This window comes from Aspergillus tubingensis (genome assembly GCF_013340325.1).
Source record: "Aspergillus tubingensis WU-2223L DNA, scaffold_8, whole genome shotgun sequence".
In the NCBI taxonomy this organism is placed as follows: Eukaryota; Fungi; Ascomycota; class Eurotiomycetes; order Eurotiales; family Aspergillaceae; genus Aspergillus; species Aspergillus tubingensis.
The window spans coordinates 2,618,175-2,634,655 of record NW_023336282.1 but is presented as its reverse complement, the minus strand read 5'-3'; the positions used below and the strand labels follow the sequence as shown (position 1 = coordinate 2,634,655).

The following is a 16,481-nucleotide window of genomic DNA, read 5'->3' as shown; positions in this document are numbered from 1 at the left end:
GCATGAAATCCATGCAAGGATGGAACAACTCATGTCACAACTCACTATGACAACGATCTCACATCGACCAGATTACAGAGCCGGGCATTGCAGGGCTCTGTCTTTTCCCCAGCAAGGAGATCTGGTTTGATTCTTCATGGGCGATGGCTTCGTGTATTTTCTTCCGAAATGCGCACATGTTGTTCAAGGCGCGCGAACCATCCTTAATCAAATGTGATCTTCTTTCCTTGACCTTCAACAATGGCTCCACTGAGCTTCTGGACAGTATCTTGATCGTATCTGGTATACTCTGGCTTTCCTTGCCTAGCCTTGCCCGGTCGCGACTGGCGAGACTGCTCACCCGTCGAATCATGCTCTGCAGGCCCAACCTCGCTGATGTCTGCGATATCGTTCTTCTTGCCTTCGCCATCCTTACCAAATCGCTTCTTGTAGCGCGTCGTGGCATCTTCGGCAAATTCCATGCGCATCCGCCTACCGAGCAGGTTGTTCACCCACACTCTCTTCTGTCGCGGCTTCTTAGCCTTTTTGCGGCTTTCGGCGTCGGACTCTTCTTCCTCTTCATCATCCTCCTTGACCAGCACGTAGCCCTTCACCGCTGCTTCGGCCGCTGCAAGATCCTCAAACACTACCCAAGCATAACCCTTGCATTTGCCGGAGTCTTGGAATGTGGCCACATGTACGTTTGCGATAGTCCCGCATTGGGAAAAGTGCTCTTCGATGAGTTCCTTCGTAGCGTCGAAGCCGAGGTTGCCGACAAATATCCGCTTTGACGGGGGATTTCCAGATGCTGCACCCGAACTTGCGTTCTGACCCTCTCCTTTAGGCTTCTCTGGCCTTCCAGAGAAATTCTTTGCATCTTTGATGAGCACGCGACGTCCGGAGAGAAGCTGTTCACTGAGGCCCATTGCCTCCTGGGAGGCCTTCTGCGTGGAGAAATCGACATAAGCGAATCCTTTGTTCTGGGCTTTTCCATGCTTATCACCAGACTTGGGCATGTGAATTCTCGTGATGGTCGTATCTGCAAAGGAGCAGTTGGTCGTAAAGAACTTGCGCACATCATCTTTCGTCGCGAAAAATGGCAGATTTCCGATCCAGACGCCATACTCGGAGCGCTTCTGAGTGGCAGCGTTGTCATTGTCTGCAGGAGTCCCCTCTGTTTTCTTCTCCGTAGTGGTATCCGTGGGGCCTTCTGCGGCCTTCTTCTTCAGCTTTCGCAGAGCCTTCTTTGAGGGAGGTTCCGGTGCAGAAACATCGATCTCGATCTCGGAGACCTCTGGGAGCTTGCGCTTCTTGTGATTTTCCTCGCCTATGCCAGCCATGGTGTAGTGGGTGAAGTAATATGGAATAGAAAATCTACTTCACAGAAATAGGTTGAACAAAGCCAATGGGAGTGGAAAAGAACCTTCACTTGAAGAAGTCACAGCGGCAATCACTGATAGCGGAGGGAAACTTTTTTTTTACGGCAGGCAGAAACTCTCCGCCTCAACACCAGATCCTCCAGATCGGCGGACCGCTTAAACGTGACCGGCCCAAACACGGCCATCTCGAGCCTCATTCAGCCTTCGCTCCTGTCCGCCCCTTTCACCCGCCCACGACTCTGCAACTTGAGGCGTCATCCAGGTTTCTCGTTGTTAGCTTTGCTCATTTGTCATCATGTCGCATACCATTGATGATGCCCAATCCGTGACTGAAAGTCTACCGGATGCCCCCGGGGGCGCCCCTACCAAACAGTCGTACCGATCATTCAAGTGAGTGTGGTCCCCTTAATGCCTGGGGCGGCGCGTTGCTAATTCGACCGATCTACTATTTAGGAAGAAGTTCGCGAAGCTCAAGGTTAAGTTTGAGCTGCAGATGCGAGAGAGCGAGTCTCTCATCCGTGAAGGGTTGCGTATCGAGGATCTGTCCAAGAGGATTCAGGCACAGAATGAGTATGTTGCGCGCCTACGTCTATAGCTTGTCGGTCGCTTACAGTTGATCAACCTGCAGTCAGCTCCTAGAAGTTCTCCTGGAATTCAACGACAGTCTCCATGTGTCCCCAAGTGTGCGGTACGATCTGAGCGCGCCGGAAGATGCATCCTTCTTACCACCACCCGAGCGAGACATTCCGAAATCGTACAATGACCCTGCCGTAGCGAGCTCTGTCTTACAAGAAGCCAAGGCTAGACTGGCTGCTGGACGTTTGTCCAGCGATGCTTATCGTGAGGTGGAGGAGGATGTCAAGCGCGGACAGGCTTTTGCACCGCGTATGCAGTACAGCACTCTGTCGACATTCCCCCATTCCGCGCCTTTGCAGCCAGAGAACCCCGACGACTGGAATCCTGCGCAAGAACTTGGGTTTCTGACTCCCGAATACGAGACCGAATATTGCCTGACTCTGGATGCTAAACTGGGCGACGACGAGGCCCTGGAGCAGCTTGAGGTTGTTCCCAAAAAGCCATCACTAGCGGAACGCGAGAGAGAGGCTGCTCTTCGGAGCCACGTCTCTGTACACAATTGGTTACGCCAGAATCAGCCCCAAATATTTCTTCAGGACAACGAAAACGCCTCGGAAAAGTCCGGCTCTCGACCCTCCAATCTACGCACTTCCAAGAGGGCTCCGGCCCAATCACGCAAAGAGGAGGATGTGTATGATGATGACAGTATCCTGGAAACTGCGTCCACCTCTGGAGGTACAAGAGGCAAACGCAAGCGCGATGAAGATAGCGGTTATCGGCCCAAGGGTGGTAGCAGTCGCTCAAGCCGGAAGAAGAAGGATGATGAGAATGCCACCCCCAAACGCCCTTCGAAGCGATCTTCGGGCGTAGGTGCCTGAGACTGCCGATCGACATATTCGGATCTTTTCCTTTTGTATCAATACATACTTTCCTTTCACACGTCTTCTTTGCCAATCATGTTTGCAAGTCCCATCGAAATCACGGCAGATAGTGATCCATTTCCAATATTGGGAGCGGACAAGCCTGCTACACGTTATGGGTGTTACCAAGGGGCCATCCTCAGTTTACAACCATGAATTTCCTATATCCGCGTATTCATCTGATCCATTGCTGTACTATGTGTTGGAGCGGCGGCTTCACTACTTACTTCCCCGCGCTGCTAATATGATGTGATATACCTCAACAATAATTACGGAAACCTTATAGCTAGATGTCGTAAATCCGATGTGAAAGCAGTCACGTAAAAACCGATATATATTAATACAAATTAGACTAACCTAGTAGGAATATAACAGTGCTAGTGTTGCCATTCTCCCGGATTGGGAATGCGGCTTCACGTGCGGCTCCACCAGCGGTTTGCCTGGTTTGCTTGGCATGCCGAAAGTCTTGTCCGACTGCAGCTCCAATACTCCGATTTTCACAAACGCCCTCTATCAGAACGCAATAGAATCGCCTGCTCGGCCATTGGTATAACCCGGAGAGGCAACCAGATCTCTACACTATGGCTATTACTATTCTCCCTCCGGTTGTGGAGGATGTCGACGTTCCGTACTCCGACTCGGAGGACGACGCCATGTCCGTGGATTCAGATGGAGGAGTCGATCTAGCAGCGGGAGATGCCACAAGACCTAGCAAGCGGGTTCGCTTAGTGGAGGGAACGAATATTGGCGCTGGAGTTCTCACACCGGGTGAGATTGTAACAGATGACCCGCAATGGATGAGGTTGGTTTTGCCCAATTGCTATATCAGCTCAAGGCGCAATTGATTGACACTCGACTGCAGAGGACACGGCACATACACTAACCCACTATCCACCTCCATCATTGCCACCGTCGCCGGTACGGTTCAGAAGACCAACAAACTGCTCTCCGTCCAGCCCCTACGCGCCCGCTATACGCCTGAGATCGGTGACCTGGTGGTGGGGCGCATTGTCGAGGTGCAGTCTCGCCGATGGAAGGTTGATGTCGCTGCTCCCCTTCTCGCACAGCTTCCTCTCTCCGCTATCAACTTGCCTGGTGGTATCTTGCGTCGACGAACGAGCGCCGATGAATTACAAATCCGAACCTTCTTCAGCGAGGGTGACCTCGTCGTTGCTGAAGTCCAGTCGGTACATTCGGACGGAGGCGCCTCGCTGCACACCCGGTCGCTGAAGTATGGTAAACTGAGGAACGGCGTGTTTCTTGCGGTGACGGGGACGGGTGGCAGTGGTGCGTCCAGCTCGTCGGTCAAGGGTACTTCGGGGGCGAGTGCTACGGGAGCGGGAGCCGGAGGTGCAGCGGGTGCTGGTGGAGTGGTTCGGTCGCGCAGACAGGTCTGGACGATCAATACAGCCAATGGAGGTGGGGATGTGGATGTGATTTTGGGAGTCAATGGATACATTTGGATTTCTAAGCACGCCGACGGAGCGGCTGCTGCATCGTCGACAACGGAGAATGTGTCAATCACACGCATGGAGGAGATGGTGTCGAGTTCCATCTACTCGAGTCAGAACGATGACATCCCGCCACAGACGCGTCGGGAGATTGCCCGGTTGGCGCAGTGCATTCGGGTGCTTGTCAACGGAGGAGTCCGGGTGGACGAGGAGACGGTGATGGGAGCCTACGAAGCCAGCTTACAGGTGGATCTGGAGGTGGGAGATGAAGAGGATGAAGAAGATCGGGGCAAGGAGGGCAGAGAATATCTGGAGGGCGACAAGGCTCGTCGGATTCTGGATTTGGTGCTACAACAACTATAGGGTTGTATATGGCTTTTCGAACCTTTCGATAGTAATTCTCGTGAGAATAGATACCCCGGCAAATGGACAAACATTACTGCCTCCAATAATGGGTGTGTGTAGTAGAGTTTCACTGAGACTAATTGATTACCATCCTCTTCTGTCTATTCTTTCGTCTTGTGATGCCTTCAACTTTTGCCTTTTTGGGGCTGATAAGCAAAGACCCCGCATCACGTGGCGATAACAGGGCTGATTATTGGTAGATCCAAAGAGAGTTAAGATAAAAAGAAGGGATTCACTCAAGAATGCAAGTAAAGGAGATCAGAAGATAAGAAATCAAAAGTAACCAAGCAGAAGCAAGAGTAACACCAAACAATTCAGGGATCCGAGCGAGGGTGGCGTTGATCAGGAGGGGCCGTGACCAGTTGGCTGCCGCACAATTATTATTCTTATTATTCTGTCTGGTGTTATTCTCATTCTGGATTCCTTCACTCTCTCTCTTCTTACCTTCTTCACTTCCATCTCTTCATCCACCCATTGGGGATTTTCCATCCAACACTCTTGCTTTCTTCCAGCCTTACCATGTCCTTCGTGTCAGAATCACTCTTTCTACTGTCTACCATTACCTTTACCATACCCTCAGTATAGCCGACCGGGTTCTGCCGGCCACACTTGGTGTTGCCTTGTTCCTAGTAGTACAGGTTCATACTTGTTTCTACATTCCGGTCTCCCCTTTGGCTTATTCATAGCAAAAATTCTCGGATACATTATCCCGCATTTTCCCCCGTGAAAATTCTTCTTGCATTTAGCAATCTTCTCTCTGCAATCACTACCCAGCTGGTCGACATTGCGCGCATCCATCATGCCGGACCTGCGTCGTCAAGTGTTGGAGAGTGGCAAAACCATCTCTCGTAAAGCTGCTTCCCGCGAAGGCTCTCGACGAACTTCGCGCGCCAACTCTGCCCAGAATTCTCGCCAGTCCTCTCAGAATCAGAGCCGATATGGATCGGACGAGGAAGATCTTGACAGTCTCAGTGATGATACGGCCATGAGGTGAGCACTCCATAATCACAGCTTTCCCTTCCCCTCAATTTTATTTTTTTGGTTTCCCCCCCCCAAAACGGAATGATGTCATCGTCGTCCATCCCCTCTTGTGTGCTCCGTTACTAATGCGTGTTTTACGACCCAGCATTGGCTCGTTGGACGATCTAACCGACAACCCCGATCTGGACAACCATGATTGGGTTGAGGAGCTTGGGGATGTCATCCAGGATATTCTGGACCGCAAGCGTAGTAGTAATCTGAGTCGCGAAGAGGCCTATGCTGCATTTTGCCGACTGGCGAAGTATCACTATGTCGAGGAACAAATTCGCGGTCGCGTTCTCGACTTGGTAGCGGCATTCAACCGCAGTATCAAGTTCGAGACTAGTGTGCGCGAAACGACGCTGGCGCTTCGTGCCGTTGAGCTCCTCGCCATTTCAGCCTACGATAACACGATCTACGAGCATGTCGAGCCCTTGCTGACTCGTACTGTACGAGATTCAACCTCCAACACGGTCAAGGCAGCGGCGATTCACTGTCTGGGCGTCTGCACCATCCATGCAGGCGCTAGCGAAGATGGGATCCTCGACCAAATGACGTTCTTCTTGGATATCGCTGCCTCCGACGGGCAGTCGATCGGTGCCGGGGACGACGCAGCCAGCGTTGTTGCTGCCCAGCAAGAATGGGGCGTGCTCGCGACCTATATTGACGATCTTGAAGGCGAAAGCGAGGACGCCGTGCAGATCTTCATGGACCAGCTGAACAGTGGTGATTCGGCCGTCCAAATAGCTGCCGGCGAGAACATCGCGCTCTTGTACGAGAAGAGTTACACCCCACAGGAGGACGATGATGACGAGGAGGATGAGGATGAAGAATCGGAAGAGGAAACATTTTTGTCTGGAGGTCGCGGCAACGGCCCCAAGTTGATCAAGCGCTACAACGCCTACCACAACACGCACGAGCTTGAACAGCAACTCCAGTCGCTGGCCAAAGTCCACAGCAAACGGATCAGCAAGCGCGATAAAAAGAGTCTACACAGCAACTTCGCCTCCATCCTAACGACGGTGGAGAATCCTCGTCGCGGACCCATGTACAACACCGCTATCGACCAAGACACCAACCGCCACTACGGCAGCAAGCTGACGGTCAAGATCGGCCGACAGGGCGTGATGAACATCGATCGCTGGTGGAAATGGACGCGGCTGAGCTCGCTTCGACGCACCCTGCAGGGCGGCTTCGCAGCGCACTACTACCAAGGCAACCGCGCCGTGCTGGAAAGCCTTCCGGTGATCATGCGCATGGACACGCCGTCGGACCGAGGGTACGCCAAGCGCACGGCCAAACATCGGGATAGTCGTCGATGGGCGGTCCACGAGGCCTCGGACGAGGATTAGAGAAGCCATGTGACACATCCATCACTTGTTTTACTGGGTTTTTTAAGTTTGATTCCCTGTTGCGTTAGATTTATTGCAGCGGGTGTTTTGTGATGGTCTTCCCTGTTTTCATGCATTTGACTTTGTACCCCGTTTCTAGAACACAGCACAGACGCGGATATCACTCGCCGCAGGTATCTCGCAGTGTGATAGAAACGAATAAAAGCTTACATCCATCCATACATACTTGACATATAACTATGTATAGGAATCATCTTCAGTTATTGCTTTATGATATTTTCAGTTAACTAGTGTATATAATGCTGACTACGTTACTATTCACTAACTGTTCAATACATAACTTAATCTCAATCCAATGACGGTATCAATAGTAAGACCCAATTCGGCACTGCTTTTTTTTATGTCAATAGTAAGTAGTTGGATAAGAACAAGAATAAATCCCATCTCATTACACGCACATTAAATGAGGCAGCAAATGAATAAATAGTTACTAAATTGATAGATAAGCGTACACCGAGAGTGTTATAAGTTGAGTAGAATATTACTACTTTTCCCCCATATACCCTCTATAGTATACCACTCACCATCGCACTCCCGCGATACTTCACTAATAGTATTCCCATCACATCACATATAAAATAAAATTAGACCTTACAACCATATGCACCGGTAAGATAAAAGCGCTAACACAATTACTTCGTAAAAACTGGCACCACGCCCGTCCAGGCGCCCTTACTCCGTTCCTCCCAGTATCCTTCCTTCCCAGACTTCAGTCGCCACACGGATTCATCTCCCGGTGCCTCATCTACGGGAGTGAACCACCGCGGTGTCCAAGATTCGCCTGCGGCTTCCATCTCGCGACGACGAGCGCGCTGACCCTCTTCCAATTGGACCTTGACTGCCTCGGCTTGGTCGACGTCGCCGTCTTCGAGGGCGCGCTGGTCCGGACGAAGTCGGGAGTCTGTGACGGGGAGTTTGCCGTCCTCGATGGGAGTGACCTCATTCAAGGTCGCCGCGAAGGCCGTGAGACCGTAGTGTTTGGGCGCGTTGGGGACCAGAGGTCCGGCGCTCCAGATGGTTCCCGAGGGGTTGCCGTTCTTGGTGAGGTCGAGGGAGGAGGTCCAGGTGCCGGTGAGACCCAGAGGTAGGTCGCGGCCGGAGGGGTCCGTGGATTTGGTGCTGACTTCTTCGCTGCGGCCGGAGAACATGCCACCGGCTTTGAACGTGGAGAGGGAGCGGTGGCCAGTAGTTTCGTTGACGACGACCATTTCGCCGACAGGTTCGACGTATTTCTCGCCGGCGATGATGTTGCGGAGAAACGAAGTGGCCTGGGCCCAGCTGAAGTGTTCGCCAGTGGTGTGGAGGGTCAGGCGCATCTTGCCTTCGGTGATGATTTCGGCGGATTTACCCCAGAATTTCTGCGTCGGCATGGGGGATTGCGTAAGGCTCCAGTCTTTGCTGTCGGCTTGGTAGGCAAGCTGGACAGGGCGATGTGAAACCTTTTCGGCGATGAAGCGGAAGCCAAGGTCTTCACGGACGAGCTCGTAGGTCTCGCCGAGCATGGGGTTGAACGGCTTGCGGATGGCGCGCTCACGGATCCGGTTGCTGGAGATGGGAGAGAGGGCGAATGCGGTCACGTACATGAGGCGTTCAACGGGGTCGGAGGCGCTGGCGGCGCGGTCGAGCAGAGTGGAATACTCCATAACTTCGGCGGCACGCTGGAGCAGCGACAGGGGCTCGTTGGAGGAAACGGGCATAGATATCTGCGACAGGTCCTTGCCGACATTCTTGCGGAGGAAGCCAATTAGACTGGGCGGCATGACTGTCGGCGCCGTGATGTTGGCACGACGCTTCACGGGGCTGAGTGGGAGTGGCGTGAGCGCTTTAGGGCGCCCGGGGAAGAGCGGCGAGTACTGATCGTGTCCAGCAGGCGCCTCGTCGGCCTCGTCCTCACTGTCAGAGGGAGCGTCGTTGACCATGGGTTCTTCTTCCACCTTGGGTTTCGAATCCCATACAGTGTGGTCGGAGGCGTTGTCGGCCGCTGCCTCGTCGTCGCTGTCGCCCTTGATTGTGAGAAGCGCTTTACCGTCATCGGCATCGAAGAACTCCTGGGAGACATCAGACTCGAAGCTGCGCCGCGCCTGCACGGTCGCGCCGGGAGGGTGTCGTCGCTGCTTGCTTTCGGAGATGAGGGTCGAGAACTCGCTAACGACCTGGTCCAGGTCACGCAACACGGCCATAAGATGTTCATGAACCTCCTCCATGGGATCCGGGGGGCTGGCGATGCTGCTGGGCTTGCGATCGCCCGACAGGGATGCCGTGTCAAAGGCGCCCGGCACAGCCAGCTGCGAGGACATGGAGGCCATGGTCGTGGTGCGCTTGACGCCGGGTTGCGTGGCCGTACTATTCTTGCGCTTCCAGAACGGGCGTTTGGCGTCCCCAGACTCGTCTCCATTCAGGTCCGTCGGCGTGCGATGCGGGCTGGGCGAGCGACCGCGGGGTCTCTCCCCGACATTGCCGCCCAGGTACTTGGGGTCAGTGTCCTTGGCCAGGCGCCGGACAGCGTCGCGCGATCCGGATACCTTGCTCACAAGGCCCTCGACCCGCTCCCATTCCCTTTCCTCGACGGGGTTCGGGGCGACACGCTGAGAGGGCACACGTAACAAGGGCTCGGACGGCAAGGTGGTTTCGTCGGTGGCGGTAGCAGGAGTCTTGGAGGACGGGGCGGAGGCCCGCTCCAGCGCCCGCTTCCAAGCGGCGAACTCCTGGTCATTGTTGGCGCGAAGGTGCCAGACTTCGGTGCCAGAGTCAATGGAAACCTCGCGCGACTTCTCGTTGCATGCGACCGCAGCCAGCGACAAGGGGATGGAACCGCGGAGTGCGGCAGAATTCCGATCGTGGTAGTAAGACAAGGTCGACGAGGTATAGTCGAGGGAGAAGAAGCGACGCGCCCAGCCCTGATGGCGCTTCCGCCGTCGCTTCTGAAGCAGGCCCGTATAGGTATTGAGCGAGTCGGGGTCGCTGGCGAGAGGCGGCGGCTGAGCGACGCTGTTGCCCCGTCGGCGGGCAGCCAGGGACTTTCCGGATTCAGCGGTATCGGACCGTATGGGGTGGCTGGAGGCATGAGGGACGGGAACTGACTGTGGTGGGAGGGCGGTTGGGTAGGTGAGCAGGGCGAGAGTGACGGTTTTCGAGAGTTGCTTGGAGAAGGTATTGTCAAAGACCAGGGCATAGTTCCCACCTTCGTTGGCGGGCACGTCGTAGGTACCGCGGAAGATGCGTTCGGCCTCGCATTTGCCGATCCATTGGATCTGCTTAAGGCCAATGCCTGTCAGCTTGTCAATGACGGAGGCATTGGGTCGCGAGGCCGCAGCGCCAGCGGTCGCGGGCAGGTTCTCATTAGAATCGGCGTTGGGGGAATCGGTGGCAGGTAAGTTGGTGTTGGAGCCCAGAACGGCCGAATGGCCGGGATGCTTGAAGATGCCGAAGTTGATGGACTTCTTGTGCGGTTGGATGCTCCAGGAGATGGTGTGGGCGGGCTTGACCGATACCCAGCGGACAAAGTAGGACTGTAGAGAGGGGCAACAACAGAGACAGGAGTTAGTCCAATGCCATCAATCAATCCAGCATGTCATGCATCCATCCCCTCCGCCCCCTTACTTCCGTGTCAACATACCTTGCTGTGGATCTCCAGCTCCTCCATGGCCGCCATTGTTGCGCGAGTGGCCCTTGTTTAGGTGGGGGGAATGGGAAAGACGACAATGAGGGGGAGCAATTGAGAAGATGAGGAACAAAACCAAGTGGGAGATGGATCTTTTAAAAGTCGGAGGACTGGCGAGAGAGCTGAAACAAAAAGGAGGGAATGATGGATCAGGCTGAGGCTCAGCTGTACGTCAGCCACGAGGCAGGGCAAGAAGCAAGCAGAAGTAGCAGCAGCAGCAGCAGACGATCTTACCAGTCATGCAGCAGCCCGGCTCACGTTGGATTGCGGGAACGATCGGATAAGGAGACACGGGCCAGAAGTGAACTGTGGGATGAAGGGTCAAAGAGTGACGACAGAATGCGGGTATTTTAAGGAAAAAGGAGGGGCGGTGGAGGAGGAGGGGAAGACGGTAAGAAGTAGTAGTAGTTCTTGTTGAAGTAATTGAAGTAAAGGAAGTAAGGACAAGGAGAAGGGGAAGAAGGAGGAGGTGCGGAGAAGCCGGACCCTAAACAACTTTCACTCTTCTCCTCCCTCTCTCCAAGACCGGCCGAGGGACAACTTAAACCAAACAATTGGCCTTTGAAGGGGATGAGCAGCTTGTGTCCGCTTCACATGAAAGGCCAGAGAACTGCGCTCAATAGTAAGTCTCTAGTCCATCTCCGGCTACTGATGATCTGGTTCCTGGTGGATCCATCCAGTTTCCCTTTTACCTTTTTATTCTCTCGTTTTCTGGAATTCCTCGGAGTTTCACGGAAAATTAATGCGTCAGGGGCAATCAATACTGGAGATATATCTACTACTAAGAATACTAAATTTATAGTTTAGACAGTAATAGTTGATCCCAATGCAATGCAATCAATTCATGTTTAATTCTCTTTTAGTCCCCAGCAATTAATCGTTTCGAACCCGCAACCATGAGATGCTACGCGGATGCTAAATCAACACTCTGTCTTATGAGAGAACAAGAGAGAAAGAGAGAGAGGTAGAGAGGAATAGAAGTCAAGAAAATACACAGGAGAAAAAAACCAAGAATCCCGACCTCATCCAGTAATCAACGATAAAAAGAGATAGAACGTCCCGAGGAATATTACACACAGTATACAGAAGGAAAGAAAAAAAAAAAAAAAGGAAAAGAAACCATCACCATCACCTTCACCGCCGCTTGCCGGCCTGCATGTTGGTGAACAACAACTTGAAGCCATTGCAAAGAGCCCGCATGTCCGGGTATGGGTTGCGCTGCAGCTCATATCCTTGAGGGATCACCTTCACTGGCCAGCTGTGCAGCGGCGCCTTCTCTCCCGCCTTGAAGCACAGGAAGAAGTAGCCCGCATGTTTGGGGTCGATGCAGAAAGCGTAGGCCGACCGCCGGGGGTTAGCCTTGGTGTATGTTTCCAACCAAGAGTCTAGAAAAAGAGAATAGACGTTAGTGACCATCACAAACATAACGAGCCCTAAACAAGTCTAAGAAAGAAAATGACTTACAGGTGGCGTCCTTGTTGCCGTCCTGGTACTTCTCATGCAACATCATCTCATCCACCTTCTTGGTCATCGCCTTGACGTGGTTGAAAATCAAATCGTCCAGATCACTGTATGTGTAACGTCCGCCCACCTTCAGCGTGCGTCCCACGGAGAATTCGTTCTCCTTGTCCAGCTCCAGCACGTCAATATGCTGGAAGATGCCGTCGGACACCTTCCATGTCACCGCCAGATGGTCCGGTCCCTTGGACGACGGCCGGATCACCACATCTCCCCGGCTCTGCGACCCCAAGAACTCCTCCGCCTGCGTCGAGTTGAACGGCCGGAACATCGGATGCTTGATCACGCGCATCGTCCGTCCGCCGCTCTGCGTCTTCTCCTGCTGCGCTTCTCGGTCCTGCGCCTCCTGACGGTCATCCCACTCCCCTTGCAGTCGGTCCGGCGTCCGCAGCACCGGCCGACTGACTTGCTCCTCCCGCAGCGAGACATTGCACAGGAAATTCTTGCGGTTCAGGAAGAGCACCTTGGCCGGTAGCGTCTGGTGGATCTGGTACAGCGCTCGCACAGGGATATCATACCGGTCGGTCAGCTCCGACTCGGGCACCAGTGCGTCAATTCCGCAGTCCAGCTTGCCGTCAATGTGATCGTCCGTAATCCGCTTGATGGAGATGGGCACCACCATACCCTCCGACAACGTGTCTGCCGTCTCACCAGTGAGCATGGTGAAGATGTCATCTGTGCTGAGGAAGACGAATTGCTTCCGGAGTTCCTCGTACGGCTGTTGCAGCTCCGCCCGGATCGTCTCCAGTGTCGCTCGCTTGCGCTGGTTCAGGTTCTTCTCCAGTTGCTCGGCGTACTCCTCCAGAATCAGGTCGTTCACACGATCCTGTGCCTCCTCGCGGAACAGTTTGCGTACAATCGCACCTGGTCCATTCTCGTCTGTCTCCGCCTTGATATCCTCTTCATCCAGTTCCAGCGCATCAGCCGCCATCTTGCGCGCAATATCGTAGTCTTCCGGGTGTACACGAGTGTTGTCCAGCGGATCCGCATCCGGATCGGCGTTCTCGAAGTCGATGTATAAGAAGCTGGCGCAGTTGTTCCACACCTTCACACCCATGGCCGGATACTGGGCATTCACACCCAGCAGCTCCGCCCGATTGTTGACCACGCCGCCGTTCATGTTGACAATCTTGAGCAGGTGTGCCGCCTTACGGGGTCCCAGACCACAGACGTAGGGCAGGAGGTTCGCCGTCGCCGAATCCGTGACGGCTTCGTTGATGTCCACACCCACCAGATTCACCATGTCCACCAGCGCCGTCTCCAACTGCTTCAGCAACAGATCCTGAGAGACGAGCTGCTGGCCCGGCTTGAACTGGATGGACACGATGTCCCGACCCAGAGACGCGTATTCCTTCAGCGGGCTCTGCAGGTACTTGGCCAAGGCCACACAGTAATGCGTCAAGGGGGCGAAGCTAGGGTGGTCCTTCTTCGCACGCTCGCTGTGCTGGTAAAGTCGGGCAACCTCGTCATTGACAATCACCACTTCCAAACGGTCGCTGACTTCGTCATCGCGGTCATCGGTGTAAAGAGCGCCGCGCAGGTCTTGCCGCTCCACGACCTCGGTCAGCAGCTTATACAGGCGGCGGGTCTCCGGAGACATGCCGGACACACCGATGACATCGGGACGCCGACGCTTCACAAGTTCGGTGAAGGCCGCAACATCCTTGCCGTCGGCAATGTTACGGTCGCGATCGCCAATGGAGAGGTCTGTAAACTTTCCGTTTTCCAGCACACGTCCGTCCTCTTCGATGTAGGCCCAATGGATGGGCTCGCGTCCGACGATACCGGTACCAGTGGACAGAGCCAGCACACGCGGCACGGTACCCAGGATCATACCCTTAGGCTTGTAGGGGGCCTGATCCAGTCGCTGCGAGAACGCCTCGCGACACTCCTTCGCCACATGGTTCTCACATTCCTGACGGATATTTTCCTTGACGCTGCGATTGATCAGCCGCTCGAGCTTGCCGAGGGCCAGATCCAGCACATCACGACGCGTGCGGTTCCAGACGTCTGCCAGTTCACTGTAGTTGTCCGACTCGATGTCCTGGTAGAGGCGTTGGCGGAAGTGGTCAAAGTTCTCAAAGCGGACCTTCACTTCCACCAAACCTTCCTCTTCGGCCTTGAGCATGCGAAGATACAGCTCGGGCCGACGGGCAATGTCGCTAAGTTGCTGGTTCCGTAGGTACTTGAATTCGTAGTACGGGTGCTGCTCGTCAATGCGGCGCAGACCCTTCTCGGTACGGAAGCAGTCCACTGCGCCATTCATGTAGTACGCTTGGCGGACGACCTTGCGCATCTTGGGGCTCATCACGATCTCCTCTGCGAACATGGTCTTCGCGGCCTTGACCACATGCGACGAGTTGGAGAAGTCGTTGTCAATGAACGAATCCGCCAATTCATCCGGCTGCTCCGCGGGATCTTCGGTGTACTGGCGGCGGCCTTCCTTCAGGGCATTCTGGGCAAACGCATCTGCAGTGATACCGAAGGCGCGGACAAGGCCGTAGGCCTTGCCATTCCGGACGCGCTCAAAGAACGTCTTGCTGGACGCTTTACGGCGCTGGGTTTCCCCGTTCGCTTCTCCGTTCATGAGCGTCATATCCCTCAGCTGGGATGCATACTGGAAGTGGATGTAGTCCTGAATATCCTGTAGCTCCTCCATCGTCACCGCGGTTGGGAGCATCTCCTCCACGATGGTATCATTCACGCTGAAGAGGCTCTGTAAGTTGTCAAAGGTCTTCTGGATCGTAGTGCGCTTTTCCACGAGCGCCTTGAACTTGAGATCATGGTCGAAGATATCCCAAAGGTCGGTCATGTTCAGGAGCTTTTCCGCCTTGATGGTGTACTGGGAGGCGTCCCCATCATGGCCCGCTCCATCCACGGCCACCTTGGCCGCGTGAATCATGTAGTCCTTCCGGTGCTGGAAGATGAACGGCACTTCCCAATCGTCAGTGACCAGGAACTCCAGTACCTTGGCCACTGAGCGCTGGAAGGGCTCCCGTAGTTCAGGCTCAATCCGCTTCTTGAGGAGCATCAGGTTGGAGATCCAGGCTGCCTCTTCCCGGAACTGGTCTTCGGTCAGCACTACGTTCCGGTAGGGCTTGCGGGCGATTTGGTGTCGTTCGGGTTCGTCCAGCAGACGAATCTGGTTATCCTCCTCTGTCAACATCTTCTCGGCCAGCTGTGATGGCTCGAAGACATCCTTCAAGTCCAAGTGCTTTTCCTCATCCACTTCCTGCTCTTGCTCTTGTTCCTCCATTTCCAAGGCAAACAAATACTCGTTGCCGTCTCCGAACGCAGCGCGCATATCTTCGAGGGCGTTCTCGTCCAAGCCGGTCGCATCGGTGACGCCTAGACCTCCCTTGGAGGTACGAGTAACTTCCAAGTCTTCCCGTTCTCGCTGAATTTCCTCATCGGAGAAAACATCTTCTTCAATGAAGTCGTCCATTTCATCGTGCATGTGTCTCCGGTGACCGGACCTCCCGTAGTCGGCAGCGGGCTCTTCATCTTCATCGGAATTGAAAATATCGTCAATGCCCTGGGACGCTTGTCGGAGATCGCGATCCTTGTGACCACGCTTAAGACGCTTGAACTTGGGCTGGGATACTAGTTAGAATCGCTCCTGTGCAAAGGTAGAGAATCAGTGGGGGCAATAAATGAGATGAACATACTTCTCCAGCAGAAGCTGACTGGAAGCTCGGGTTGAGTTCCCCAATAAGCTCCAGATCTTCCTCATCCAGATGTTCATCTTCGCGTTCGCGATCCCTTTGCTTTCGTTTCTCCCGTCGGCGCTCGGCGCGCTCCTCTATTTCCTCGTCCTCGTCGACAATGAACCCTTCGCGGACCTAAAAGTGGGTCAGTACGGGTAAATTGAACAAAGTAAAATTGGCGCATGATTGAACACAGAGGAGGACATACGGCGCGAGCGGCTTCCTCGTCGTCGTCATCATCCTCATCCTCTTCACTGGAGTCGTAGTTGTTGTTGGTGCCAGCACCCTCGCGGACTTCGCCATCATAATCATCGGCAAGCTCCTCCTCATTCTCATCGTCATCAATCATGGCCTCCCCCTCGACCAGATCGCGAGCGCTCATCTTCGGTTCTTAATGTGTTGGTGGACTAAAAGGTCGGGGGATAAGAAAAAGGGTGGATGGATGCAATCTGC

General features: G+C 54.2%; 6 protein-coding genes across 6 annotated transcripts; 3 read left to right on the top strand and 3 right to left on the bottom strand.

The window, feature by feature from the left end:
• Positions 1 to 203: 203 nt before the first annotated feature.
• AtWU_07243 (putative RNA binding protein Rnp24) lies at positions 204 to 1,319 on the bottom strand (the record flags this gene model as incomplete). Its single annotated transcript, XM_035502352.1, has 1 exon — positions 204 to 1,319. One exon carries the CDS (start codon positions 1,317 to 1,319, stop codon positions 204 to 206), a length of 1,116 nt encoding a protein of 371 aa, XP_035358245.1.
• A 334-nt stretch (positions 1,320 to 1,653) lies between these two features.
• Positions 1,654 to 2,812, top strand: AtWU_07242 (uncharacterized protein; the record flags this gene model as incomplete). The annotated part of the gene is made up of 3 exons (XM_035502351.1): positions 1,654 to 1,748; positions 1,812 to 1,928; positions 1,987 to 2,812. 3 exons carry the CDS (start codon positions 1,654 to 1,656, stop codon positions 2,810 to 2,812), a joined length of 1,038 nt encoding a protein of 345 aa, XP_035358244.1.
• Positions 2,813 to 3,435: 623 nt separating this feature from the next.
• AtWU_07241 (exosome non-catalytic core subunit RRP4) lies at positions 3,436 to 4,668 on the top strand (the record flags this gene model as incomplete). Its single annotated transcript, XM_035502350.1, has 2 exons — positions 3,436 to 3,656; positions 3,717 to 4,668. The coding sequence occupies 2 exons, from the start codon at positions 3,436 to 3,438 to the stop codon at positions 4,666 to 4,668; spliced, it is 1,173 nt and encodes a 390-aa protein (XP_035358243.1).
• Positions 4,669 to 5,509: 841 nt separating this feature from the next.
• AtWU_07240 (IFRD domain-containing protein) lies at positions 5,510 to 7,082 on the top strand (the record flags this gene model as incomplete). The annotated part of the gene is made up of 2 exons (XM_035502349.1): positions 5,510 to 5,700; positions 5,837 to 7,082. 2 exons carry the CDS (start codon positions 5,510 to 5,512, stop codon positions 7,080 to 7,082), a joined length of 1,437 nt encoding a protein of 478 aa, XP_035358242.1.
• A 692-nt stretch (positions 7,083 to 7,774) lies between these two features.
• AtWU_07239 (oxysterol-binding protein related protein OSH3) lies at positions 7,775 to 10,794 on the bottom strand (the record flags this gene model as incomplete). The annotated part of the gene is made up of 2 exons (XM_035502348.1): positions 7,775 to 10,651; positions 10,759 to 10,794. 2 exons carry the CDS (start codon positions 10,792 to 10,794, stop codon positions 7,775 to 7,777), a joined length of 2,913 nt encoding a protein of 970 aa, XP_035358241.1.
• Positions 10,795 to 11,937: 1,143 nt separating this feature from the next.
• Positions 11,938 to 16,410, bottom strand: spt6 (chromatin-remodeling histone chaperone SPT6; the record flags this gene model as incomplete). Its single annotated transcript, XM_035502347.1, has 4 exons — positions 11,938 to 12,188; positions 12,268 to 15,916; positions 15,990 to 16,163; positions 16,237 to 16,410. 4 exons carry the CDS (start codon positions 16,408 to 16,410, stop codon positions 11,938 to 11,940), a joined length of 4,248 nt encoding a protein of 1,415 aa, XP_035358240.1.
• Between the last annotated feature and the right edge of the window lie 71 nt (positions 16,411 to 16,481).